Consider the following 27,246-nt stretch of genomic DNA (forward strand, 5'->3'; position numbering starts at 1 on the left):
ATACCCTATAAAAGCATGTGATTTGTAGTGTTTTTCATTGTACCCTGATGAAGACAGTGTGTCTGGTTGGTCTTTAGACTGGGTCTATTTAAAAAAGTTTAGAGTGTGGTGCTTTTTCATTCACTTTGCCATTGAAATCGGTTTAGCCCAACATTCATTCAGTTAGATAGAAAAGGTATGTAGTCCTCTATTAGTTATATTGCATTTGAAGGAGTAGTATATTAAAACATTTCTCCTCCCCTAAACATTGAAAAAGTTGAAGGCTTGGTCTCCAGAGGACATACGTTTTCTAGAGTAAGAAAAGGGGGAGAATGAAGTTGTTAACTGAAATATAGAAGAGTAATTTGGAGTATGAGTTACAGGTATATGATGGCTGAAGTATTTGAGAGGAATCTATTTATGATAAAGGATACAGCATGTTAAGGTGATTAATTTAGCAGTTATCAATACCTTAGTAATTATTTTTGTTTCTAAATGTCCCAGCCTGTAATTGGTTCCCTGTACAGCTGGGCCATGCAGTTTTGTTTCCGATAGCCCCTGATAGTATAATGTTTTGAGTGAAAGGTAGGCTTGTGGTCTGTGAGTTAGTTACAATAAGACGATTGGTCAAAACATTAAGCCGTTTCCTCAATGTGAGGTTTTAGCAACGGGATAAGACACTAAGCAATATTTGAATTCATACTTTTCCTTTATGGTGGAAAATGCGAGCATTGATTGGCATTTATGTTGTTTTAATGGGTAGGTCTACGAAGCATTGACAACCTTTGATCATCTGTTTCGAATCGATCTGGTTTGGGGCATTACAGTCCCAAAAAAAGAGGGAGAAAGATATGAAGATGCTACATTGGGAAAAGGCAATACACAATATTGGGGTTTATTTTAAGCTAGTTAATACAAAACTCTGGTTAAGATTTTAACTTTTTGTTGTGTGAGATTCCATTTTTGTTTCACACAATGTAAGGGTTCTGAGTCCTGCACCACTGATACACCTTTTCCAACAAAGGGGTACCTCACATCTGTAGCCCTGATCATTCCAAGGCCACACCAAGCCCAGACCTATGAAAGACTGCCTTTCCAATGCCTTTCGGGGAAGACATTGTTGTCTCTCGGTTGCGCACTTATGCAATTGGGCTGTACTCTCCTGGCAATACTCGGCCCTCATTCAGGGTGGTTGCGGTTGGTGGGTGTCCCTTTGGTTGATGCCTGGCAATGTGGGTGGATTGATTTCCTGCCTGTTGGGAGGCCCTACCCAGGGCCTCCCCCGGGTAGGGCCACAGTGTCGCCGGACCCCCCGTCTCAGTTCCAAGGTCTTACGCTGCTATAATATTGTGCTGGGGGATTGGGTCAGTTCTCCTTCCACACTAAGTTCTCCTTCTCCACTATAAATCGTTGTTGAATGCATTTTCTGAATTTTAAGTTTTAAACTTGAGGAAATGAGGTCCTGGTCCACACCTGCGGAGTACCAGGTTTGGGGGGCCCGTTGCTGTCCCAGTCCTTGTCATTCTGGTCATATTTCTGACCTAGTCTACATTTAAATAGACTCTGGATTTAGCCCACATGCATTTATTAATTAATATCTCACCTGGCACAGCCAGAAGAGGACTGGTCACCCCTCTGAGCCTGGGTCCTCTCTAGGTTTATCCTAAAATGCAGCCTTCTTAGGGAGTTTTTACTAGCCACTGAAATTCAACACTACTGTTGTTTGCTCCTTGGGGTTTAAGGCTGGGTGTTTCTGTGGAAGCACTTTGTGACAACTGCTGTTGTAAAAAGGGCTTTTTTAAATACATTTGATTGATTGATGGCGGCCTGCCGGCGTTTTGCTGCTGGCGGGCCGCAGGCGGCTCTAATGTCATACAGCCATCAGGCCACCAGCTTTTGCCGCTTTACTCCTGATCTCAATTTGCATAAGCTAATTTGCATCTCAGGCATCTTTCCACCAGCGGCTTGACTGCGTTAAGCTGGCGGCTAGCCGCCGAAGAGAGGGCGTGCGCTGTGATCTGCTCTATCTGTTGTGTTTGCTTTCTCTTCCTGCAGAGATGCTATTGTACCCCTTTTATTCTTGTACTGATTATTTGTATTAACTTTATTTTAATATTGTTAAATCTTAGTGTACAGAATTTTGGTCAACATTGGTATTTTATGAATAAAATAGACTATGACTTTTGCACTATTGCTTGTGTAAAGGACCTTTGTGTAGATATATAGAGGAAACAGCCGTCTCTCACTATTGCTTACCATAATATTTTCCCCAAACTAATGGCCATTTTCCACTGCATGGTACCGGCTCAACTACTCGCCTATAGCCTCGACTTTTATACTTCATGGGGGACAGTTCTTTACTGTGTTTAAACACTGCCGTGTCCTTAGATGGCGCTTTAGCAAATGTGAATTGCACGTGAGGAAAGACGATAGCCATTTTGAAAGCTAGGAATCCCACGTTATAGTAACGTGAAAACTAGTAGGATAATTTTAGTGACTTTATCGTATGGTATAAGCTATATGCTCTGAATAGGACAATACAACATGTGGATTATGACCTTGTTTTACCACAATTTGATGAACTCCCGAAACAAACAGAGATCAAGATTTTTTTGGTCATCAAACTGAAAATTATTGAACGCCGAATCACCTACATAGCTATGGTGAGTTCTGTTCTGTTCTATTATAAATAACCAGCATTAAGTGTTGTTAGGTTACTGAGTAAGAACGTAATGACTGTTTTGTATTATCCAATACCGGATAAGCGGATGAAGATGAATGAAGGAATGTTTGAAATATTCTATTAACATTCTAATTCTTTAGTCAAGTTACTGGAGGCTGAAAGCAAGTTCTAAACCAGGGGTTTTCAACTGGTTCTGTGCCAGGGACCACCATTCTGAATAACAAGTAATCCGCGGCGCACTATTGTGGGTGTGTGGGTGTGTGTGTGGTTGGTTGGGGGGGTACTCCTTAGTTTTCACACCTTTTGAAACAAAGAATCACACCTTTTGGTCAAGAGTATTTAAAGCCCCCTGTAACCATAAGACTTACACTAGTGGTGCAGGATGGGTTGCTCTATCTTCTGATTCTGACGTGCTGTTGACTTGCTCCCATGCAACCGAATAAATCGACATAACCAGCTGCTATCTATGTTTGAAGACTTCTGATTGTAAATCATATTACAGAGAGGAATTTGTTGTGTTTCAACAATGGAATAGACCCGATGTATCTCATGAAGGACTTGATAATGAGCTGATCATTTGAATCAGGTGTGACAGAGTATAACCTTCTCTACAGTAAATAGTCACTTTGAGTCATTATGAAAATACAGCAAAGTAAAGTAAGGCAGTCTGTGATTGAAGTACATTTGCTGTCTCCTACTCATAGCTTTTTCATTCTTCTTCTCTTCCCCTCTCCCCTCAAGGGTTCTCCCTGACCTCTGCCTTGTTCTTGATGATGGAGGAGAAGCGGACCAGTTTAATCTCCTTGGTGCCCTGTCCTCTAAGGTCATCCCAGACGTACTCAGGTGACAGCAGCTTGGTGGGCTTGTTCTTCAACAGGTACCAGTTCAGATGACTCTCCTCCTGCCAAACAGCCTCCACTCCAGCAGACTTATCCATCTAGAGGGAGGGGTCAGGACAAGATGGGGGATAAGGAGTGAGAGAGGGAGGAAGGGATGGAGGGGAAAAGAAAGAGGAAGGTAGAGGAAGGATGACTTACTGTATGCCTGGGTGTGTTTGTGCTTGGATGACTGTCTGTCTGCCTCTCCATGTCTGTCTGCCAGCCTGTCTTTTTGCCTAGGCCTCCATTTGTGTGTGCCTGTCTGTAAGTGTGTGGCTTGTGTATGTGTGTGTGTGTGAATACTTACCTCCAGGTGTTCCCTACATGTCTTGGTCAGTCTGTGAACATCCTCCACTGCTCCTCCAAATATGTTGGCCTGGTAGTAGAAGTCTCCATGGTCTTGGGGGATGTAGGCTTTGGAGATTGTCCTCCGCTCATAGGGGTACTGGCTCCGGGGTACCCAGTAGAACCTGTAAAACCCTGTAGTCTAAATGAACCTTCATTTAACCAAGAAAAAAACCCTTATTAAGGATGTAAGGGTGTGTGTGTGTCTCTCTCTCTGTGTGTATGTCTCTGTGTGTGTGTGTGTGTGTGTGTGTGTGTGTGTCTGTCTCTCTCTCTCTGTGTGTTACCAGGGGTGTATAGCAGCCACCAGTTTCCCCAGAGCCTCTGGTCCCACACGGCCATGGAAGATCATGTCTACGTCAAGACAGAAGATGTAGTTCGCCCTTTGGTGGATGTATTCCTCTATAGCAGTCTGCTCCCAAAATACATGGATTGTGGATGTTAGCAATATTAATGTTACTGAACATGAGTGTTGTGATTCAGTAACTCACAAAGTGTACAATAAACATGTAGTCCTGTCAGGGAAATTTCTCAAACTGATGTAGTCTTACTGATTAAAGGACTGGGTCCCCATGTTTAGATAAGTAGAGGAATTTGGGAGAGGGGGATCTGGTATTTGTCCTGTATTAATTTAGAGATTATTCACTGTTACTTTGTAACCTGTGTACTCACTCCTTGCAAGAATGAACTGTTTATTGTGAGTTTTCCTGTCTTACCTACCATTTTCGTAAATCGTTTTGACTTTAGAAATTGCCATCAAAGTCCACAGAGCCACAATGTACACCCTTCTGGACGATAACTAGCTCGTTTACCACCTTCCTAGACCGCCCAGCGTCCAGGAAGGAGGATCTTGTTCATAAGCAATAAATCACGGATGGTTCTATTTAGAGTGTATCCTAGCAACTACAGTCCTGTCAACAACATTACAACTAACTGCTATGCACCCTACATCCTCTCCTTACCGGTCTGTAACCCTCAACACTGTGGGCTGTAGTCACAAAAGCGGATTTCCGTAGCAATTTGGCTAATAGTTGGGGCATCTGTAGACCATCTATAAACAACTACCAGTACCACCACTACTACTACAAATACTAATTCTTAAAAATGTTTACTAGTATTACTAAAGTAAAGATGATGCATTTAATAATAATAATAGTGTAACCTGGATGAGTTCCATGCGGCGGAGGGATATCTCCTGCCAGCGGTCAAACTTCGGCACTTTCACGACTTTGAGCTGTCTGCCGACACCCAGAGTCACGTTGATAGGAACGTGACTTGGTAGATCAGTAAACACGTAGTACTGCACATTCAGCCCCACCTGGAATCACATGGAATTTAATTTGATGGAATTTCCTGGTTTTGATGATATGGGGTATACATTTGTGCATAAATGACAACATTCAGGGACCTTTTCTTGTCTCAACAGTGCCACTTTTACAATGAATGGGCATATCATGGCCTGAATTTTTTTTATATGGTTACACAGAAAGAAAAAACTTTACCTTGTGTCATCCCTCCTACAGTACCCTACAAATACAGACCTAGGTTCCCTAACATTAAGCTGGACATTCATCAATGTAATTGGTGTTGATTCTTACCATGAAGTGCTTCTCAGCTGATTCTAAGAAGTCACGGAGAAAACGAGTATATCTGTGAGGAAAGAAAGAGATTAAAAAGAGTAATCTTCAGTCCCCTCCAGAATTATGGCACTTTGAATATAAACAAAACAAAAGGAACTAGACAAGCCTAGTCCTACCGGCCTGCGATTAGAAGGGATGAATGTTGTTGCCCTGACTGGATTCGATCTGCGGTTTACAATGTTATAGACTGGGTCTTTGACCACTACGCAAATTAAACAGCGAATTTGGGTGCACGTAATACTTGTGTAGAGGTGTGGTGTCTGTTTTCTTCCTGAATTTTCAAACCAATTCGTCGAAAGACCCCTACCCCCACAGCCAGGAACGTCTCCTTCATCGACAAGTTAAACAGGTTCTATGCCGTTTCGACACAGACAACAAAGAGGCAAACATCAAAGCTGAACGCCCCCCCCCGAAGCCTGAGCCCTCTCCTGTACTCCCGCTTCACTCACGACTGTGTTCCTTTAGACAGTTCCAACACCATTGTGAAGTTCACAGACAACACCATGGTGGTAGGCCTGATTAGTGACAATGATGAGTCAGCCTACAGGTCATGGCATGGTCAGTGCAATGAGTGGTGGTTGTTGTTGTTGTTGTTGTTGTTGTTGTTGTTGTTGTTGTTATCTCATATTGAGGACAGAAGGACCTGTAGCTTGTGCTTGACTGTCTTGGCAAAATCTTGGGCGGATGAGTGAGACCATAGATAAGGAAATTTTCCATTTCAGAGAATATGCTGAGTCATGATGAGTAGTGGCTGGGGGAGCGAATCCCAGAGGGTTGTGAAAAACATTGATGGAAGATTCGAGAAGGATCCATCCAGTAATTAGCATAATGGGAGGATCTAATATAATTGTATAACCATACTGTATAAAAATGTGTGTTTAAGGTTTGGAAATCGGTTGTTCTGCAGACCAACATGGCTTGGTTGCTCTGCAGATCAGCACGGCTTTATGATGTCAATAAAGTCTACTTTTGGATTCTGAGTTTTTGCATCTTTTTTGTCTGGAAATCTAAAGTGTTTTCCACAACAATCCCATTGTGGATTACAGGAAATCTAAAAGCTACATCCCAGTCATCATCGATTGTACTGAGGTGGAGTGTGTGTCCAGCTTCAAATTCCTGGGTGTCTACATCTCTGGTGCTACAACACCTCAACCCTGGTCAAAAAGGCGCAGCAGCGCATGTACTTTTTGAGAAAACTGAAGAAAGCCCACCTGTCCTCAAAGATCCTTGCGAACCTTTACTGCTACACAATAGAGAGCATTCTGACAAATTGCGAAATCCACAGTGCGGTTTGGCAGAAGGTCCTGCAACGGGTGGTGAAAACTGCCCAGCACATCACTGGTGCCCAGCTTCCTAGAATGCCATTTAGAAATTTGAGTGGAACAACTATTATCCCACTTGTAATTACACTATACCTAATACTGGTAAACTTTCTGCCCTCCTCTATTCGCCTTAATTGCACATTTAGTATTGGCATTTGCACTGCATTTGCCTTTATTGCACATGTGCACATTCCACTTGTAATAAACATGTACTTAATACTTTTAAATACAGATTTTCAAGTTCCATCGTACAGAGGTGGCTTTGGAATGTGTCTCTGTGTTGCCTCAGCAAGTGCAGCAACACGCTTTGGAGTGCCAGAGAAAAAGGTGGCAAAAGCAGTTAAATCTGCAAAAAACACCTTCAGGATGCTCATCCTTGCTGAACAAAGTTGCTGCAAGGTCAGGCTCAGCTGGTGAGCATAGCAGTGAACAAACCGGTCATGTGGGTGTCTTTTTCATTAGTGTCTGTACCCCTCGGACGTTTCCACTCATTACAGCCGCACCATCATAAGTCTGAGCGATCAGCTTTTCTCCCAGCTTCAGTGGTTCCAGCACACCCTTGATGCTATTAGAGAGGCTGAGTCCAGTTTTATCTTTGACTTCCACAAACTCCAAAAACCTGTATTGTCAACATGTAACCACCACCATTAGTTGTCTCATCTGCCTGTATGGCAACAAATGATGTCTCGCCCACTTACTTACTTCCCTGTAAACTTCATACATACAGACTAACAGTTTTTGTACAGTTCCAGATATCCCTTTGAAGATGGGCTGAGCGTCATAGTGCCTCTGAAGTCTTGAATCGCCCTCACACAGTCTCAAACATGCATCTGAATATTCCAGGATTCAGGGATTCCACCGACTCATCGTGTTTTCCTCCACCTGTTTGTTATGCTGCTCAATGGAGCGCCTGTAGTCATTGTAAACTTGAGCTGCGACATTTACCCTTCCAAGTAAGCCCAATTTCACAGCATTGTCCAGATGACTCCCACTGCTCTCGTTTTGCAATCCTCTTTGTAACCCGTCCTCGACCAAGTACAATCTCCACCAAATAGAAGACATGGAAAACAGAAGAGTGCCTTCTTTTGTATGCTAACCGTTAGCCACATTTTCTTCAAAAACCACTCCACTTTAAACCCAAGGTTACTTTTACCATGACAATATCTCATGGCTGATGGGCACCAAGTCGCATTACTTTAAGTTTCTCCTCCAAATTAAGGGTTTCAAACCGGTGCTCGAGTATGAAATCCACTTTATTATCTGGTGTTTGTGAAGATAATAAGCTAGCTAAGACAATCTACCCTCCTCACTCTTCTTGTTGACTAATGTTGGCGACAGACAGACAATCAGGCCTGAAATATGAAATTACACTGTAATAATAATAATAATAATAATAAAATAAAAAAGAGAAATGCAGGGTCTTATGGTCAGACAAGGGGAACAGTGAAGGGGAAATGTGAGTGATGTTGAGGGCAACAGTCTAAATTAGGTCAAGAATGTGGCCCTTGATGTTGTGTTGGGAAATTGACATGTTGGGTGATATTAAAGCAGTCCAGGACAGTGGTGAAATCAGAGGTGAGTTTAGAGCTTGAGGAGTCAATGTGGATGTTCATGTCGCCAAGCCGCAGAAGGTGGGAGGAAAGTGATACTGCTATGGTGGGTAGTTCTGCTAGGTCCGAAATAAATTAATCATTGTTTTGTGGAGGGCGATAAAGAAGAATAGTGGTGAGGGAACAGGCTGATTTGTAAGCGATGTATTCAAATGAGAGAAATGAGGGAAGACACAGCTGAGTTACTTTATAAATAGATTTTTGCAAAACAGCAAGGCCACCACCGCGGCCAGTGAGGTGGGGTTGGCACAGATAGCTATAACCAGGGGGAGTAGCTAGCCTGGTTTAAATCTTGTTTATCTGAAAGATTTCAGTTTGTTAGTGTGGATGGCATATCCTCAGACAAGTCAAAGGTATGCTTTGGTGTTCCTCAAGGCTCGGTTCTGGGCCCATTATTGTTCCCACTATATATGCTCCCTCTGGGCGATGTAATCCGAAATCACAACGTAAACTTTCATTGTTATGCTGATGACACACAGTTATATATTTCAATGAAGCATGGAGAAGCCCCTAAATTAGCTACTTTGGAAGCATGGGTTTCAGATATTAGGAAGTGGATGACAGAGAATTCCTTGCTCTTAAACTCAAGGAAAACAGAAATGCTCGTTTTAGGACCCAAGAAACAAAGAGCTTTGTTAGCAGATCTCACTGTGAACCTCGACGGCTGCATGGTCGTATCCCAAAAAACTGTAAGAAACCTCAGCGTTACCCTTGACCCTGACCTCTCCTTTGATGAACATATAAAATATGTCTCAAGAGTTGCTTATTTTCATCTTCGAAACATTGCAAAAATTAGAAACTTTCTATCAAAAACTGATGCAGAAAAATTAATCCATGCTTTTGTTACTTCTAGACTAGATAACTGCAATGCTCTTCTCTCTGAAAGAACAAGATCGCGAGTACAAGTGGCTGAAATGGGTTTTCTCAGAAGGGTGGCAGGCTTCTCCCTTAGGGATAGGGTGAGAAGCTCAGCCATCCGTGAGGAACTCGGAGTAGAGCCTCTGCTCTTTCGCGTCGAAAGGAGCCAGTTGAGGTGGTTCGGGCATCTGGTAAGGATGCCCCCAGGACGTCTCCCTAGGGAGATGTTCCAGGCACGTCCAGCTAGGAGGAGACCTCAGGGTAGGCCCAGGACTAGGTGGAGAGATTATATTTCGACACTGGCCTGGGAACGCCTCGGGATCCCCCAGTCAGAGCTGGCAAATGTGGCTCGGGAAAGGGAAGTTTGGGGTCCCCTGCTGGATCTGCTGCCCCCACGACCCGATACCGGATAAGCGGATGAACATGAGAGAGATGAGAGAGAGAATTAGCCTACACAAGAATGCTGATTCTCCTGCTGAAAAACATAAAGTGTGATACATACGTTGAAATGTCAAGTAGCCTATATTGTTTGTATTATGTTTCAATAATAGCGTAATTAAATTATTGAATGGTCATGGAAATATTCTATTTAATTCTAATTCAACAAAGACTATCACTCATCTGGGAGTATCGTGCATTCATCCATTGACGTCATGCGTTCAGTGATGGATGGATGATTATTGCCTGGGTACCATTTGGGTACTAACGCTAATTGCCGTGGGCTTTTGGCTATTTAAGTCTGACAACAGGGGGAAAAAAACAGGTAAATAGTGTCTAAATAGTTTTCCTTTTGTCAGTGTAGAATTCTGACAACGAAACAATTTAATATACGTCTATTTAGAAAAAGTCATGGAAGGATGTGGGTGGTATGTTTTGGATCACTGTCTGGCTGTAGGACGAACCATTGACCAACAAGGTGTACACCAGAGGATATTGCAATGGCGCTGCGGAAGCCGTTTTGGTTCAGTGTGCCACACACTCTGTGAAAGTCGCCGACTCTGTATCCAGCAAAAGAGCCGCAGACCATCACGATTCCTTCTCCATGTTTGACAGTTGGTGTCACGCACTGAGGAACCACCCTTTCACCTACTCAACGGCATACAAAAACCCTACATGATGAACCAGAGATTTACAATTTTGATTAATCGTTACATTTGTCCACTGGCGATGCTTCATGGCCTGGGCAAGACACTTTCTTATTTTACTGTGTTAGCAATGGCTTTCTTACTGCCACTCGACTTCTACAACCTGCCGCTAAAAAGTCTTCTGTTCACAGTTGACTTGCATAATTCAACCAGTGTTAAGCTGGGATTTTAAGCTGTTGTGCTATGAGCAATATATAATAGTAATATATTACTTCCTGCAGTAAATTTCGGTCCAAAAATTGCTTAAGAGTGTATAGTAACACAGGCTGTGCTAACACTGCTTTAAAAGAGACAGAGGGTTTGGAAGTAATCAACCAAAGTTTGGACACCTGTAGGAATTGTTAGCATCAACTTTCAAGGCTTTATTTAATTCAATTGCTGCAGAACAGCTGTAGGTTAACCCATTATGTGCTCCCTGAAAAAAGCATCTTTTATCACTATGGCATTTTTTATCACTATGACATGCTTTTTAACATTAACTTTTTTAAATCACTGGCAATTTACCGGTTACCTTTGTACCATTTCAGGTAATTCACTTGACTGAAAATGCCTAAATTTAAAGTCCAGTGAACTGCTTAAATTTCAATAAAAATGTAAAAGACGGGGTGTTCTAAAACTTTTGACCAGTAGGGTACATATGTCATAGATTACAAAAATGTGTCAGAAAGCCTGTTACAATTCATAAAACAAAGGGTTAATCTGAAAGGAGCAATGGCCTTTCTGTGGAGCTGACCGATTCCTTTCAAACAGTATCACTGGTATCACATTATATGTAAATGCATGCTGTTTGCTCTGTGACTTACTTTCCCACAGCAAACACAGTGGTGGCAATGGTGAGGTTGTAGGACCTGAAGGCCTCATCTATGACCTGGGGATCAAAGGTCCCCTCCCAGACAATAGGAGCCAGCCATGGGGTTACAGTCAGCACGTCAGACCTCCTGAATAATAAAAATAATAATCAACACAATAATAATATCCCCCGCAGACTGAATATTTAACTTGTGGATCAGATTTTTATGCATTTCCTCTGCCCATGTTGACAATGACTATGGATCAGCTATAAGAGCTGTTCTCAGGCCTGAGCACATGAAAATGCTTGTTAAGGTTTGATAATAAACCACCGCTAACGTAAGAACTGTGCAAGCATTTACCACACCTCCTCATAACTTATTAACGGAGTGCACCTCTGTCAATTATTTGCCTTTAGGTGTGGTATTGTATTTTGCACTTTAGACCAAATCTTTATCAGCTTCCATTGAGGAAGCATTGTTTCAAATTCTCAGTTGGTCAGCCCAAACATTCAGAACAGTATTGTGACATAACATGCAATCTATGAATGGCATCAATATAGAATACAATGATACAAAAAACTATAATGTGGTGCCTATGTCTGCATTTGCAGTCACTTACACTGGTTCCATAAGCATGGCTTGCTTGGTCTGCAAACTGAAAAACAGGAGTGGATTTATTTCTTACAGGAAGGGACTTTCCTCGGGTTAAGCTATTGACACTAAATAGAGAACAGTGTGGTACAGGTTGTGCAGTAGTTGACAGGCAGCAATCACAGTTGACTCACCTGTGATTCAGCAAAATCTGTTGCTGTACCTGGAGCCATGTTAAACCCTTCTCAAAGGAAGGCTTAAAGTAAGACTGATTGACAGTGAAACTGTGAAACAATGAAACTTAAGTTAGAAACATTGGTGCCTAAAGGCAGTTCAAATACCTTTTCACTGTAAACAGTTTTCTTCCCCTCCCATCCATATTCCGTTCCTCCTAACCGCCACTGGGAGACTGCCTCGTAGATTCAGAAGCCATCCCAGGAGTGTGGCTTGTTTGCTTTTGATTTGCCCCTCTCTTCCCCTGCCACCTACTTGAATAAAATGCCCTCAAGGGCCCAGAGCATTGGTACAGTGGCCATTCCCTGTCTCTCTCAGGTTATCTTCCAGGATTTCTCTTACCTTACCTCTTGTCTATTTTGACCTCAATTGTCACAAATTTCCAAGCCCTGATGCAAAGACCTTTATTAATAGAGGAACAGTTCAACCTAAATTCATATTTGGGTTTAATAGTGTTTACCTTAAGTAATCTTTCACCACAACCCATTCTTATTATATAACTCTGTCACAGCCTGGAATTAGCAATATCAGCATTGTCCAAATTCATAGATTGTGTGTCAAAGGGCAGAAATGTTGCATTGCAAGCGGAAACCAAATCCAAAACACTTGCAACTAAAACGTAGAATCTGTCAATGTTTTATTCCTCAAAGTAATGTCAGATATTTTGCAATATCAATCATATTTTCAACTGCACTGATGCTTCCTATGTTTATCGGTCAGTTTTGTTCACAATGCTATCAATCTGCATTTTCGATGTAACGGACATCATTGCCGAATGACAGAGGCAGTGTTTGGTGGCTACAGAACATAGTTTGCATGGTGCCAGTTTGAAGTCACCAATTTCTGCCTCCTGTTCCGTCAGCATCCAGGCAAAAAGAAATGGATGCTAGTGCAACAGATTACTGAATTTCGAAAAAAGGGATTTTTGTAGGACCGCGTAAGTGGAGCCGGCCAAGAAGAATGTCTCTTACTGAGTGAGTGACTGATTGAGTCCCCCTTGTTAAATAGCGTTGTGGTTAGAGAAGCGGACCTGTAAATTATAGGTCCTGTGTTCGTATCTCCTCACAGGCAAAGCGGAATACGCATTATGAGTTATTCAGTGTAGACGACATTGTTGCTAGCTAAAACCTTCAGTATCTATATTATAGTAAGCCTGAAATAAAACAGTTTGCGGTTATATTGCGACTGTTTCTAGTGGATTTTCGAGGTACGCATCCTGCATGTGTTTTGGGTCAGGATAGACAAACACATTTGCAGGCTACAACATACAGTATTTACGTTATAGTAAGTCTTAGCTAAAACTGCATACGGTTATATCGCGATTATTTCTGGCATGGAAAAGTTCATCTTCTGTCTCGCTAGAAATTGCTAAATTCTTATGATTATTCCTGGGAAGCTAGTAGATACTAGTAAGCCTATTACTGGCTAATAAGCTGTTCAAACAGCCAGTGGCAAAAGCTATACAGTTTGTAGACGCTATTTGTGGTGGAGGTAAACGTAATAAGAAACGTTAGTCAGTTTAGTCCAATGCTCAATGGTGTTTAGCGACTGCTAAAATCTGTAGTACTGTAGCGTAGGGTTTAAAGGCAGTGCCTCTCACGTGGAAGAACTAAGTTCAAATCTATTGAAAGTAATGACATTCATTTTATTTGTGGGCCGCAATAAAACTGTTTGCGGTTATACAGCGTTGTGACTATTTCTGGTAGATTTCACGATTCTCTCGTCTTTTCACTTGATTAAAAATGTAGTTATCGTCACCTTTATTGATAGTTACTGTATCAATATCATTCACGAATGAAAGAAAAAAGTATGTTGTTATGCCATGAAAGAAAAAAATAAGTTCTTATGCCATAAAATGAAATTGCTTTGGCAGACTCGCTAGGAATTGCTCAATTCCTATGACTATTCCAGTACGTTAGTAGATACTGGTAAAGCCTATTACTGGCAAATATGCTGTTAAACCGGCCAGTGGCAAACGCCATACAGTCCATAGACACTATTTGTGGTGGAGGTAAAGTTAGTAAGAAACGTCAGTTTATCTGTATCAATATCATTCATGAATGGCCAATTAACTGTTAAAATGGCCAATTAACTGTTAAAATGGCCATTGGCAAAAGGGGATTTGTTCAGGATAAACACAAGAGGCTATACTGACACCCATCGAATATACAGCTCTGTGGTAGAGTGGTTAGCAAAACAGCCTTCCATGTGGGTGACCTGTTTTTTTGTTATTTTAAAAGGGTAAAAGGGTAACACATACGTGAGGATGCTCTTCATGGACTAAAGCTCAGCATTCAACACTATTGTGCCTGCTAAGCCCGTTCCGAAACTCTGAACCCTGGGTCTAAACACCTTCCTTTGCAACTGGATCCTGGAATTCCTGACGAGTAAACCCCAGGTGGTGAGAATGGCCAACCTCACCTCCTCTGCACATACTCTGAGCACTGGAGCCCCTCAATGCTGCATACTCATTTCCCTCCTGTACTCCCTGTCCACACGACTGCATGGCCACACAAAGCTCCAACTTCATACTTAAGTTTGTGGACGACACCACCATCCTGGGTCTCAGCTCCAAGAACGATGGGACCAAATATAAAGAGGTAAGTGACTTGGAAACATGGTGCCAGGACAACAACCTCTATCTCAACATCTGCAAGACTAAGGAGATGATCGTGGACTTCAGGAAGCAGCAGAGGGGTGATCACATACACGTCGATGGAGCTGACGTGGAGAGCGTCTCCGACTGCAAGTTCCTCTGTGTGTTCATCCAAGATGACCTTACCTGTTGCAAGCAAGCCGACTCAGAGGTAAAAACTGCACACAAAAGATCCATCAGAGAGCTAACAGGAACATTTGGAGTGGCCAAATCAACAGTTCGGTACATTCTGAGAGAAAAAAAGAACGCCCTGGTGAGCACTGTAGTACTAAAAGGCCTGGACGACAGTGGTGGATGATCATAGGATGCGTTCCATAGTAAAAAAAAAAAATCTCATCATCCAGCCAAGTAAAGAACACTCTCCAGGAGGTTGGCATATCATTATCCATGTCTACCATAAAGAGAAGACTGCACAAGAGCAAATACAGAGGGTTCACCACAAGGTGCAAACCATTCATAAGCCTCAAGAATAGAAAGGCCAGATTAGACTTTGCCAAAAAACACCTGAAAAAGTCAGCCCAGTTCTGTAGCAGCATTCTTTGGACAGATGAAAAAAGATCAACCTGATGGGATGATGGGAGGAAAAAGGTAGGGAGAAGGCTTGAAACAGCTCATGTTCCGAAGCATGCCACACATGTAAAACATGGTGGAGGCAGTGTGATGGCGTGGGCATGCATGGCTTCCAAAGGCACTGGGTCATTATTGTTTATTGATGATGTGACAGAAGACAGAAGTAGCTGGATGAATTCTGAAGTGTATAGGGATATATTGTCTGCTCAGTTTAGGCCAAATTCAGCAAAGTTGATTGGACGGCGCTTCACTTTATATACTTTTATATTTACAATGACACAAAACATACTGCGAAAGCAACCCATGAGTTTTTTTAAAGCAAACAAGTGAAATAATCTGCGTTGGCTGAGTCAATCACCAGATCTCAACCTGATCGAGCATGCATTCCACTTGCTGAAGACAAAACTTAAGGCAGAAAGACCCACAAACAAACAAGTGAATACAGCTGCAGTAAAGGCCTGGCAAAGCATCACAAAGGAGGATACCCAGCATTTGGTGATTTCCATGCGCACCCGAGTTCAAGTAGTTGTAGCCTTCAAAGGATTCTCGCCAAAGTATTAAAAGTTAACATTCTACTTATGATTTTGTTCATTTGTCCAATTACATTTGAGCCACTGAAACTAGGTTACTCTGAAACTAGGTTGTTTTATTCAACTCCTTGAATAAAAGTCTGCACATTTGCATCTCGGTTGTTTCATTTCAAATCCATTGTGATGGCGTACAGAGCCAAATTATGAAAATTGTGTCAGTGTCCAAATATTTCCAAACCTAACTGTATTTATAATATTTAAGAATTATATTCATACTGGCCATTTTGCCATTTCTACATTTTCTGGAATTGCTTCTAGTCACTGTTATGTATTTAAAATGTTTTGCTATTATTTTTGCTTTATATACAGCTCAGGAAAATATTAATATTAACTTTCCAAAAAAGCAGAAAAGGAACGTTTTGAGTGAGGAACAGAAGCGTTCAATTTGCTGTGCTATTTAAATTTGAACCCTTCTGTTCCTCACTCAAAACCTTCCTTTTCGAGTTTGATAGGTGTACCTTTGTAAAGGGTTGTTTTATGGTAGAAGTTATTAAAAAGCAAAGCAATACAGGTGTAACCTTGTGTGAGATAAGCAGAGGTGTTTGACGGAAATTTGAGAACCATGTTTTGATGTAATAAACTGACTATTCCCACCCGCCCACCACTTAGTGCTACCTGGGACCTTGTTGCACCACTCCCTTGTACTACTGCACTCTGACTCAGCCTTGCAAAGTTTGATAAGGACGTTTTCAGATGTTACATTTACATGCCTACCTTGGGAACCTCATTGCTGGTATCCCTGCATTTCAGTTGCACATTCTACCTTACACCTCCAATTTCCTTGACTGCAGAGTCATACATTTTATTGCATTTGCCTCGTCGCACAACTATTCATTCCCCACTTGTACATTATGCTTAATACTTATCCTGCCCTACCCTATTTGAACTTCTGGTTAGATGCTAATTGCATTTCGTTGTACTGTACTCAAACTGTTCAATGACAGTAAAGTTGAATCTAATCTAAATGTCCTGACACACTGATCTAACGTCATAATACCAAGTGCAGCCATAACCCATTTGACATTTACCCATGTAAGAGCACAGCTTTCAACAAGCACTGCAATAAATGTTTTCTTACCGGAGAGATGCAGGTGTAGAGACCAACCTGGGATCAGAACAGAATAGATACAAAGAAAGTCAGTAACACAAACTCAAAGGTAAAACAGGGGTTTGTAACAGGGGTTTGTAACAGGGGTTTGTAACAGGGGTTTGTAACAGGGGTTTGTAACAGGGGTTTGTAACAGGGGTTTGTAACAGGGGTTTGTAACAGGGGTTTGTAACAGGGGTTTGTAACAGGGGTTTGTAACAGGGGTTTGCAGGCCAAAACTGTCCCGCTAGTGAGTATCATTGGCTCCTTAAGATTTTGCCACTGCATCAGACAAGGGTAAAAGAACATTGTTCTATTTTTCTACATAGTATATCATAGAAAATCTTAATATAGATGTATAATGATATATTATTACAAATCAGTCAACAAAAAAAATTGTCAAATGGGTCATGGTCCAAACATTTTGAACTCTATGTTCTATAATCACCAGCAAAAATGTACTTTAATTTAGAAAATATTTTGAATTATTCCTACAATATAACATTTCCAAACTAAAAAATGTATATTCTCTTCTCATGAAACCGATTTTTGGGTAGTTGTTATTTGCAGTGCACAAATTACTATAATTAAGGCCCCCTGATCATCCGCTTCAACAGAAATTGGCCCAATCAAGTTGATGACCTGTGCTGTAAATTAAATTCAGCAGTTTCATCGAAGTATTATTACAAGCTTGTTCTATGGTTATTTTTGTTTACTCAACTAGTTTTACCTGAATAAAACATTTGAAGTTGAAGATCCAATTCAGAAGGATGTGTTTAAATGGTTCTAACATCTTCATTTAAACAGGCAGGTCATTAGTTTATTCCACCGGTCTGCAGGAGTGCCTTGTAAATAAGAGAGGGCTTCTCTCTTCTTACATAGAGAGGACTATGCAATATTTTCATACAAAGAGCACTGATGAGTCCTATAGCTATCCTGATATAAAGCAAAGGAAAGTGATATTCAGCATCTAATGCTTTAAGTGTGGAAGCTGCTGCTTGCATATAGATAAAATGACAATGTTTGCCAGAGTAACCCTGCAATGCAATGCAATCTCAGTGTCCAAATGTTTTTCAGTTAACTATGTTTTTTAGAGAATGAAAACATCAGGGATAGTCTGACAGACACACATTTTAATGAGATTCAACTGGGAAAGTAGGCTTTGTATATTTAAGTGCAAATATCAAAGTCCCTTACCAGTTTTAAACTCAATTGAAACATTTGGAACATAATTTCAATCCAGAGATAACATACTAACAGGAATTAGATTTTCAAGCGTTGCCCTGTTTGGCCTGTTGCATGATCATGTGGGGATGTGATACTTTCTTAGTGTGACAAGTGCAGGAACATAAAAGGAAGCCATAGATGGAATTTCCATGACCTTATGCATTGAAATAGTTTGTGGAATAAGGTTGTTAACAGGGGTTACCTTTATGTGTTTGGGATAAGCTAGTAGTGTCCCATCATTGAATAGTATTATTTGTCAACTTGAATCATATGTTAACAGCATATACAATTATTTAGGAACTAATTCTATGCATTTAGGCAATATAACCATATAATGATTTCTTATCATACAAATATATAGTTAAGCAAACCTAAAAAAATTAAATTCAGATAACATTTGTAAACAACCATTTGATTTAACAAAAAAAGCTGTGGAACTAAATAATAATATATCATTTGTTGAAACAACTATAAACACCTTGACATTTGTAACAGTGTACAATCATAATGATATAAAAACGATTACAACCTGAGTAAAATACAGGCTTTTCAAATGTCCTTACCAGAAAATAATTATCCCACCAGCTATTACTACAAAAAGCAGGCAATGTAGTTGTTCTGTTGATAGAAAAAGGAAGCATTGTTAAGTGTGCAATACTGTATGTATTTCTTCCTTCCAATATGAGTTGGAGAGGAACATTCTCCTAAATACATAATGTAAATCAAAGTTGTGTATATCACTCTTATAATGGGGAAAGGTTGAAATAAGAAATACAAGCTACAATTGTATCACACACACACACACACACACACACACACACACACACACACACACGTCAGACTGGAGAAAACCTACATTTGATTAGCTTAGTAAATGTTGAGGTTTTCCTTTTATTTTAATTATTTAAATTTTAAAAAAAGTACTTTAATGAGTGCAGGTACCCAATACATCTGAATATCATTTTTGCTCAGTGTCCCTTTTGCCTCTTTCATGCATGCCCATCGCAGTCTAAATAATAGTGTCATATAGCCTAGTGATTATCAGAACACATTTCAGACCAGACCCTTATTGTGAAAAAGCATAATGCAACAAATTGATGGCAAATGCCTTGGTCGCTCTGAAGGGAACACTTCAGGACGTGTTGTCCCAAAACATAATTTCTTCATTAACCCTTGAGGGTTAACTCTTAAGGTTAACACAAACTATACCTTTTTTATAGAACCATCCCATTGCCTACAGCATGCTTGACAAATGGCAGCATGCGCTCCTCCAGCATAATTTGCTCTGCATCTCACAAATATTCTTCATTGTGATCCAAACACCTCATTCTAAGATTTGTCTGTCCATTACACTTTTTTCCAGTCTTCCTCTGTCCACTGTCTGTTTTCTTTTACCTATATTTTCTTTTTATTGGCCAGTCTAAGATATTACGTTTTCTTTGTAACTCTGCCTAGAAGGCCAACATCCCGGAGTTGCAGCCTTGTTGACACTGGTGTTTTGCAGGCATTATTTAATGAAGCTGCCAGTTGAGGACCTGTGAGGCATCTGTTTCTCAAACTAGACACTCTATTGTATTTGTCTTTTTGCTCAGTTGTGCACCGGGGCCTCCCACTCCTTTTTCTATACTGGTTAACGCCAGTTTGCTTAGTTCTGTGAAGGGAGTACTACACGTCGTTGTATGAGACCTTCAGTTTCTAGGCAATATCTCGCATGGAATAGCATTCATTTCTCAGAACAAGAATAGGCTGACGAGTTTCAGAAGAAAGTAATTTTTCCCCATTCTGAGCCTGTAATCAAACCCACAAATGAAATGGATGAGATACTGACTTAGTTCAAAGAAGGCCAGTTTTATTGTATCTTTACCCAGCGCAACGGTTTTCAGCGGTGCTAACATAATCGCAAAAGGGTTTTCTAAGGATCAATTAGGCCTTTTAAAATTATAAACATGAATCAGCAAACAAAATGCCATTGGAACAAAGGAGTGATGGTTTCAGAAAATGGCCCTCTGTACACACACGTTGATATTCCATAGTAAAATAGGCATTTCCAGCTAAAATAGTCATTTACAATATTAACAACGCATAGGGATTTTCCTGGACATAAAACACAAAGGCAGCTGCCTTCCCAAAATCTTGCACCACCTCTGTGTGCCGGCATTGTAAAAAAATGTGCGCTCATGTGCTAGATAGCCTACCAGCAGAATACTGCAGCGAAGGTGACCGTAGGAGGAAATGTTTTTCATATTGCCAGTGTTGCGGCAACCAATATTGGATGGCCATGATCTTTGGGCCCTCAAAGCAGCAATGCATTAAAAACAGAAACGATTCTGTAGTGGACCGAATGGGTTCAGCAACACTTCCAATAACCATTGTCTGTGAACACAGTTTGTGCAAGAGCAAGTTAAACTCTAAGAAAAGAAGAAACCACACAAACAGCATCCAGAAACGCCAATGCCTTCTCTGGGCCTGAGCTCATTTTAGATGGACTGAGAAGATGTGGAAAACTGTCCTGTGGTCTGACAAATCAAAATCTGAGATTATTTTCGGGAATCTTGTTATTAGTGTAGTTCAAAATTAGATTTATAAAGTGAAAAGGAAAACATTATATCAAGGAATACAACACTGGCAGGTGCTTTGAGATGTACAACACCAATAGACCTGGATGTGTTGGGGTAGGTTTCCTCTGGCAAACGTGAGTCCTGGCTGCTACGTGGCAAAGCGTTGGAGTGGGCCACCTCAGTTTGGGAGCGACAGAGTCTGACCACCCAGTCCTACGCTGCTTTCAAAGCTGAGATGAGGAAGGTGTTCGACCACCCGGTTTGGGGTAAGGACGTGTTCAAAAGATTGTTTGCTCTACACCAGGGTGCATGTAGAGTCGCAGCTTACGCTATTGAATTCCGTACCCTGGCGGAGGAGAGTGCAACAGTTGTCTTTACTGCGATCGTCCAGGTCACTACCTCGCCTCCTGTCCCCAGCAGCCGGCAAACCGGAGGGCTCACTAGCCACAGGGAGGAGACCAGCAAGCCCCCCAACTACCACTGACCTGCCTGGCTTCTGTCCCCGCACGCCACACGCCCCTCTCACCGTGTCAGGTCAGTCCGTTCAATGCCAAGTGCTTATTGATTCCGGTGCAGATGACAGCTGTGGATGCCGCACTGGTTGAACAGCTAGGGTTAACCACTGTACTACTGCGGGAGGCCATAGAAGCGACCACTCTGGACGACCGGTTGCTAGCACGTGTCACCCACAGGACCTGTCCTGTCCGTCTGCTGCTGTCGGTTAACCATTTAGAGGAGGTTAATTTGTTCATCAACGCTTCACCCCGTGTCCCATTGATTCTAGGCCACACCTGGCTGGTGAGGCACAATCCCACCATTGACCGGGTGACGGGCCAGATCACAACCTGGAGTTACACCTGATGTCTCCAGTCTGCATGTCCCCCGTCTGCACGCAGACAGGGGAACACCACACCGGCCCCCAACCTGACCAGTGTCCCTGCCAAGTACCACAACATAGGGCAGGTGTTCAGCAAGCAACTGGCGCTCTCACTGCCACCACACAGGCCCTACGGCTGCGCGATCAAGCTTTTGCCGGGCATCACCAATCCCAGCGGAAGGCTCTACAGCCTCTCCAAGCTCGATGCGATGGAGAAATACATCAAGGACTCCCTGAGAGCTGGGATCATCCGTCCTTCTTCCTCTCCCCTGGGCGCCGGCTTCTTCTTCGTGGGCAAGAAGGACAGGTCACTCCAGCCCTGCATAGACTACCACGGCTTGTACATCACAGTGAGGAATAAATACACCCTGCCTCTCATGGACACCGGTTTCGTCAATCTCCAGGGCTCCACCGTGTTCACAAAGCTTGATCTCCACAACGCCTATCACCTGGTCAGGGTGAGAAAGGTTGACCAATGGCTGATGGGGTTCAACACCCCTTGGGCCACTTCGAGTAATTGGTGATGCCGTCCGGGCTCACCAACGTCCCCACCGTCTTCCAATGTCTGGTCAATGACGTGCTTCAAGACATGAATGGTCGCTTCGTGTTTGTTTACCTTGACGACATCTTGATCTTTTCCAAGACGCAGGCCGAACACGTACAGCATGTACGACAGGTCCTCCGCCGATTGCTAGAGAACTGGCTGTACTGCAAGGTGGAGAAGTGCCAGTTCCACACCAACACGGTCTCTTTTCTAGGCTACGTCATCACTGAGGGGCAGGTGAGGATGGACCCCAAAAAGGTGAGTGCGGTCCTTGAATGGGTGAGACCGGACACAAGGAAACAGCTTTAGAGGTTCCTGGGGTTCACAAATTTCTACAGGCGCTTTATCCTTGATTACAGTAGTGTGGCTGCTCCATTAACCGCTCTCAACTCCAGCGCCAGAGCATTCGCATGGACCCCTGAGGCGGAAGGGCTGTTCCAGGACCTCAAGAGTCGGTTTACGTCTGCTCCCGTCCTCTCCCAGTCAGACCCGTCCCGGCAATTCGTGGTGGAGGTGGACACGTCGGACATGGGTGTGGGAGCGGTCCTATCCCAACGATCCGTAGAGGATGGCAAGCTCCATCCTTGCGCTTTCTTCTCCCTCTGTTTCCCAACTACGACGTCGTAACCAGGAACTCTTCGCGGTCAAGGTTGCCTTGGAGGAATGGGAGCATTGGCTGGAGGGTGCGGAGAAGCCTTTTGTGGTGTCTGGTCTCATCCAACCCCTCCTCCTGGGAGTTCCAGCTCCACTAAGGCGGAGTACACACACTACACGTGTGAGGGAATTTTCTATAAACTGCATATATAATCACACGTCTTATGAATATATCAATATGCATGAATAATCACACGTTTTTATGAAATATATTAATGAGTAATCCAGACACACAATGAGCTCTTGAAAGATTTGTAGCCCATGCACACACACACAGACGGAAAGCCCTTAGAAAACACATGGCCGCTAAGATTGGGTTATCTTGTCTTGACACCCCTTGGGGCTTTACTAGTAACAGTGCAATTCAGCAGAACAGCAGACATTTCTGTGCCATCCATCCAGGCGCACATCCATCGTTGCCACTGGACCTGGCACCGCGCCTCTGGCCAATACCAACACCAGGCCAACCGCCGCCGCGCTCCTGCTCCAGCCTACGCCATTGGGGAAAAGTGTGGTGGGCCACAAAGAACCTGCCGATACAGACTGATTCGAAAAAAAACTGTCCCCCAAGTTCATGGTATCGTTTGCCATTGACAAGATCATCAACCCTTCGGTGGTTCGGCTGAAGCTGCCCCGGACCCACCCACCCACCCACACACCCACACACACACACACACACACACACACACACACACACACACACACACACACACACACACACACACAGCTCTGGAAACGATTAAGAGACCATGTACTGCACCTTTTGCTTTCCTTTCCAAAAAAGTTGAATAATATTAAATTAATCTATTTTCCTGTTTTGCTTAGTATATATTGTAAAGACATTAATTATATTGTAAAGATATTAATATATATATACTAAAGAAAATTGCTGTTTAAATAGTACTTCACAAAGGATGAATACAAATCTAAGGTTGTGCACATTGAGAAATGAAGATTAAGTTTTATTATTGCAAACATTTCATATTTTAAAAATGAGTAGATGAATCTTTGATGAGGTAATTCTTGTTAATTTACTAGTGTTCATTAGTTTTATGTGGGCTCTTTGCACTAAATCCAGCAACAAAATGTACAACACATACAGTCCCCTGAACATCTTACAATACATTAACTTAAGGCGTATAGAATAGTTTTTATGTATAGGGCAATATGTATGTCAAAATATTTCATTAAAATGTAATAACCTCCAACTACGTCTAAACCGCATTCTTTTTTTACTTTCTTTTTAACTTTTTAGGTGACTTAGTAGCCTAGAATTACAGATAGTCCTTTATTTAAAGAGAGATCGCGAGACAAACAAAGATGACCGGTGAAAAGACCATCAGATTAGGGTAGGCTATGTACTGTCACCAAAAACATTAGGCTAAATATTCAATATACAGTGTAAAAAACTATACAATTAACTTGTATACAGTGTAAAAAACTATACAATTAAAATATATGAACGTGAAGACGCTGGATCAGCGACAGCAGCAGAGCCTAGTACAGCTGAAGGAATAGAGATCGGGCAATAATCGATATGGTGTTTTATTTAAATTTAAGCCAATTTTAACAAGAAAATAGAATAACAGCCAAAAATAGACAACGGTAAAATTGTCTGCAATCAGTTATAAAGCTGATGAGTGATTTCTTATTAAATAACACGTTAATGGGTCTATGTTCAGAATAAATACATTGCTTGTATATTTTAGTTGATTATAGTATATTTGCAGACCTCAAGTCGGGGGCATTACTTAATAAAATAGGGGTTCCTTAATATTAAGTTACGCCTATTGACATTCCTGGTCCGTGTAACGCTTATCAGTTTATTAATCTAATTAATAACACTTCCAGTTACCAATTTTAACTTTCTAAAGCATTGCTGTTAAATTGAAAAGTGCAAATCAAAGGAAGGAGCGTGTATATCAAAAATGTCCGCATGTACATTCAAAGTCCCGGTTTGGGGGGAGGGGGGGGCTAAGACCCGAAAGTATTGTGATCCTAGCGACGCCTCTGCTCAGCTTCCAAACCACCAGTGTCTCGTTCTGGACTGTTACCAAAACATTTAAAACAATTTTTAGATGCACTTCACACACACTATATATACACACACATATATATACAGGTATAGATGTACAGCTCCGGAAAAGATTAAGAGACCATGCACTGCACCTTTTGCTTTCCTTTCCAAAAAATATATATATGTACACATGCACAAGAACAAACAAACAAACACACACACACACACACACACACACACACACACACACACACACACACACACACACACACACACACACACACAAACAAACACGTCGATATCGTCTTAATAGGCCATTCTTTGCGAGAGCTATATGGCGGGCTAACCCTGAATATTAAACAAAATACCAAATTCAAGCCAATTAGTTGCTGCGTACGCCTACTGTTCTTCAGTAGTAACAGTTATTCGGTCATTTAAAAAAAATATCGTTGCAACCCTATTCAGTACTCTTCCCTTCCGTGTACCTACTACCATCACTCGTCTTATCTACATAGTTATTTTCCATTAATTGGTACTCACTTGGTAGCATTTCAACATATCTGGTCCCAGTACTCAGTACAGTGTGAGATGCACCTATTGCACCCTTAAGAGAATAGTAACCGGAGAAGATTAAGAAACCACACGTGCAGCACTTGCCTTCACTCGTCTGTATTGTAAGAGAAAGAGAAGAGCGATCTCCCCACTAAAACCCTGAGACATTACCAATGGATCGACGACCAATTAATGCACTGACAAGAATCTGCATTACCTATCTTTTCAGAATTACTCACAGTTACCACATAATATACAGGTGCTGGTTATAAAATTTGAATATAATCAAAAAGTTGATTTATTTCAGAAATTCCATTCAAAAAGTGAAACTTGTATAATGTATACATTCATTCCACACAGACTGATATATTTCAAGTGTTTATTTCTTTTAATTTTGATGATTATAACTGACAACTAATGAAAACCCCAAAATCAGTATCTCAGAAAATTAGAATATTGTGAAAATGTTCAATATTGAAGACACCTGGTGCCACACTCTAATCAGCTAATTAACCCAAAACACCTGCAAAGGCCCTTAAATGGTCTCTCAGTCTAGTTCTTTAGGCTACACAATCATACACAGCTGTGCAAAAGATGACCATTGACACCTTGCACAAGGAGGGCAAGACACAAAAGGTCATAGCTAAAGAGGCTGGCTGTTCACAGAACTCTGTGTCCAAGCACATTAATAGAGAGGCGAAGGGAAGGAAAAGATGTGTACAACCAGTTGGGATAACCGCACCCTGGAGAGGATTGTGAAACAAAACCCATTCAAAAAAGTGGGGGAGATTCACAAAGAGTGGACTGCAGCTGGAGTCAGTGCTTCAAGAACCACCACGCACAGACGTATGCAAGACATGGGTTTCAACTGTTGCATTCCTTGTGTCATGTCCCTCTTGAACAAGACACAGCATCAGAAGCGTCTCGCCTGGGCTAAAGACAAAAAGGACTGGACTGCTGCTGAGTTATGTTCTCTGATGAAAGTCAATTTTGCATTTCCTTTGGAAATCAAGGTCCCAGAGTCTGGAGGAAGAGAGGAGAAGCACAGAATCCACGTTGCTTGAAGTCCAGTGTAAAGTTTCCAAAGTCAGTGATGGTTTGGGATGCCATGTCATCTGGTGTTGGTCCACTGTGTTTTCTGAGGTCCAAGATCTACGCAGCCATCTACCAGGAAGTTTTAGAGCACTTCATGCTTCCTGCTGCTGACCAACTTTATGGAGATGCAGATTTCATTTTCCAACAGGACTTGGCACCTGCACACAGTGCCAAAGCTACCAGTACCTGGTTCAAGGACCATGGTATCCCTGTTCTTAATTGGCCAGCAAACTCGCCTTACCTTAACCCTATAGAGAATCTATGGGGTATTGTGAAGAGGAAGATGCGATACGCCAGACCTAACAATGCAGAAGAGCTGAAGGCCACTATCAGAGCAACCTGGGCTCTCATAACACCTGAGCAGTGCCACCTACTGATCGACTCCATGCCACGCCGCATTGCAGCAGTAATTCAGGCAAAAGGAGCCCCAACTAAGTATTGAGTGCTGTACATGCTCATACTTTTCATGTTCATACTTTTCAGTTGGCCAACATTTCTAAAAATATACTGAATTTGGGATTTTCATTAGTTGTCAGTTATAATCATCACAATTAAAAGAAATAAACATTTGAAATACATCAGTCTGTGTGTAATGAATGAATACAATATACAAGTTTCACTTTTTGAATGGAATTACTGAAATAAATCAACTTTTTGATGATATTCTAATTTTTTTAACAGCACCTGTACTCCCCTTCAACACAGATGTTGTCCCCAACATCCTAGTGCAAACAAAGGATCCA

At 41.8% G+C, this 27,246-nt stretch overlaps 1 protein-coding gene across 2 annotated transcripts; it reads right to left on the reverse strand.

Moving 5' to 3' along the window:
• Positions 1–2,741: 2,741 nt before the first annotated feature.
• LOC105009827 (globoside alpha-1,3-N-acetylgalactosaminyltransferase 1) lies at positions 2,742–25,544 on the reverse strand. Of its 2 annotated transcripts, XM_034293317.1 has the most exons (11): positions 25,397–25,544; positions 18,770–18,824; positions 16,971–16,997; positions 12,037–12,126; positions 11,871–11,906; positions 11,264–11,398; positions 5,484–5,535; positions 5,048–5,203; positions 4,173–4,297; positions 3,848–4,010; positions 2,742–3,599 (listed from the first exon to the last, which is right to left on the reverse strand). In XM_034293317.1, the coding sequence occupies exons 1-11, from the start codon at positions 25,404–25,406 to the stop codon at positions 3,399–3,401; spliced, it is 1,050 nt and encodes a 349-aa protein (XP_034149208.1). In that variant the 5' UTR covers positions 25,407–25,544; the 3' UTR covers positions 2,742–3,398. The 2 variants fall into 2 exon arrangements, with proteins under 2 accessions (XP_034149208.1, XP_034149209.1); XM_034293318.1 differs by lacking the exon at positions 12,037–12,126 and having other exon boundaries at positions 25,397–25,543.
• Positions 25,545–27,246: the final 1,702 nt, after the last annotated feature.

The sequence above is a fragment of the Esox lucius genome, chromosome 7 (genome assembly GCF_011004845.1).
Source record: "Esox lucius isolate fEsoLuc1 chromosome 7, fEsoLuc1.pri, whole genome shotgun sequence".
Classification (NCBI taxonomy): Eukaryota; Metazoa; Chordata; class Actinopteri; order Esociformes; family Esocidae; genus Esox; species Esox lucius.

Excerpts from the sequence above, each read along its gene's own strand:
- LOC105009827 (XM_034293317.1), bottom strand. Across the intron at positions 16,998-18,769 it reads GGTGGGATAATTATTTTCTG|GTTGGTCTCTACACCTGCAT; the intron begins GTAAGGACATTT and ends TTCTGATCCCAG. Across the intron at positions 3,600-3,847 it reads CATGTAGGGAACACCTGGAG|ATGGATAAGTCTGCTGGAGT; the intron begins GTAAGTATTCAC and ends CCCTCCCTCTAG.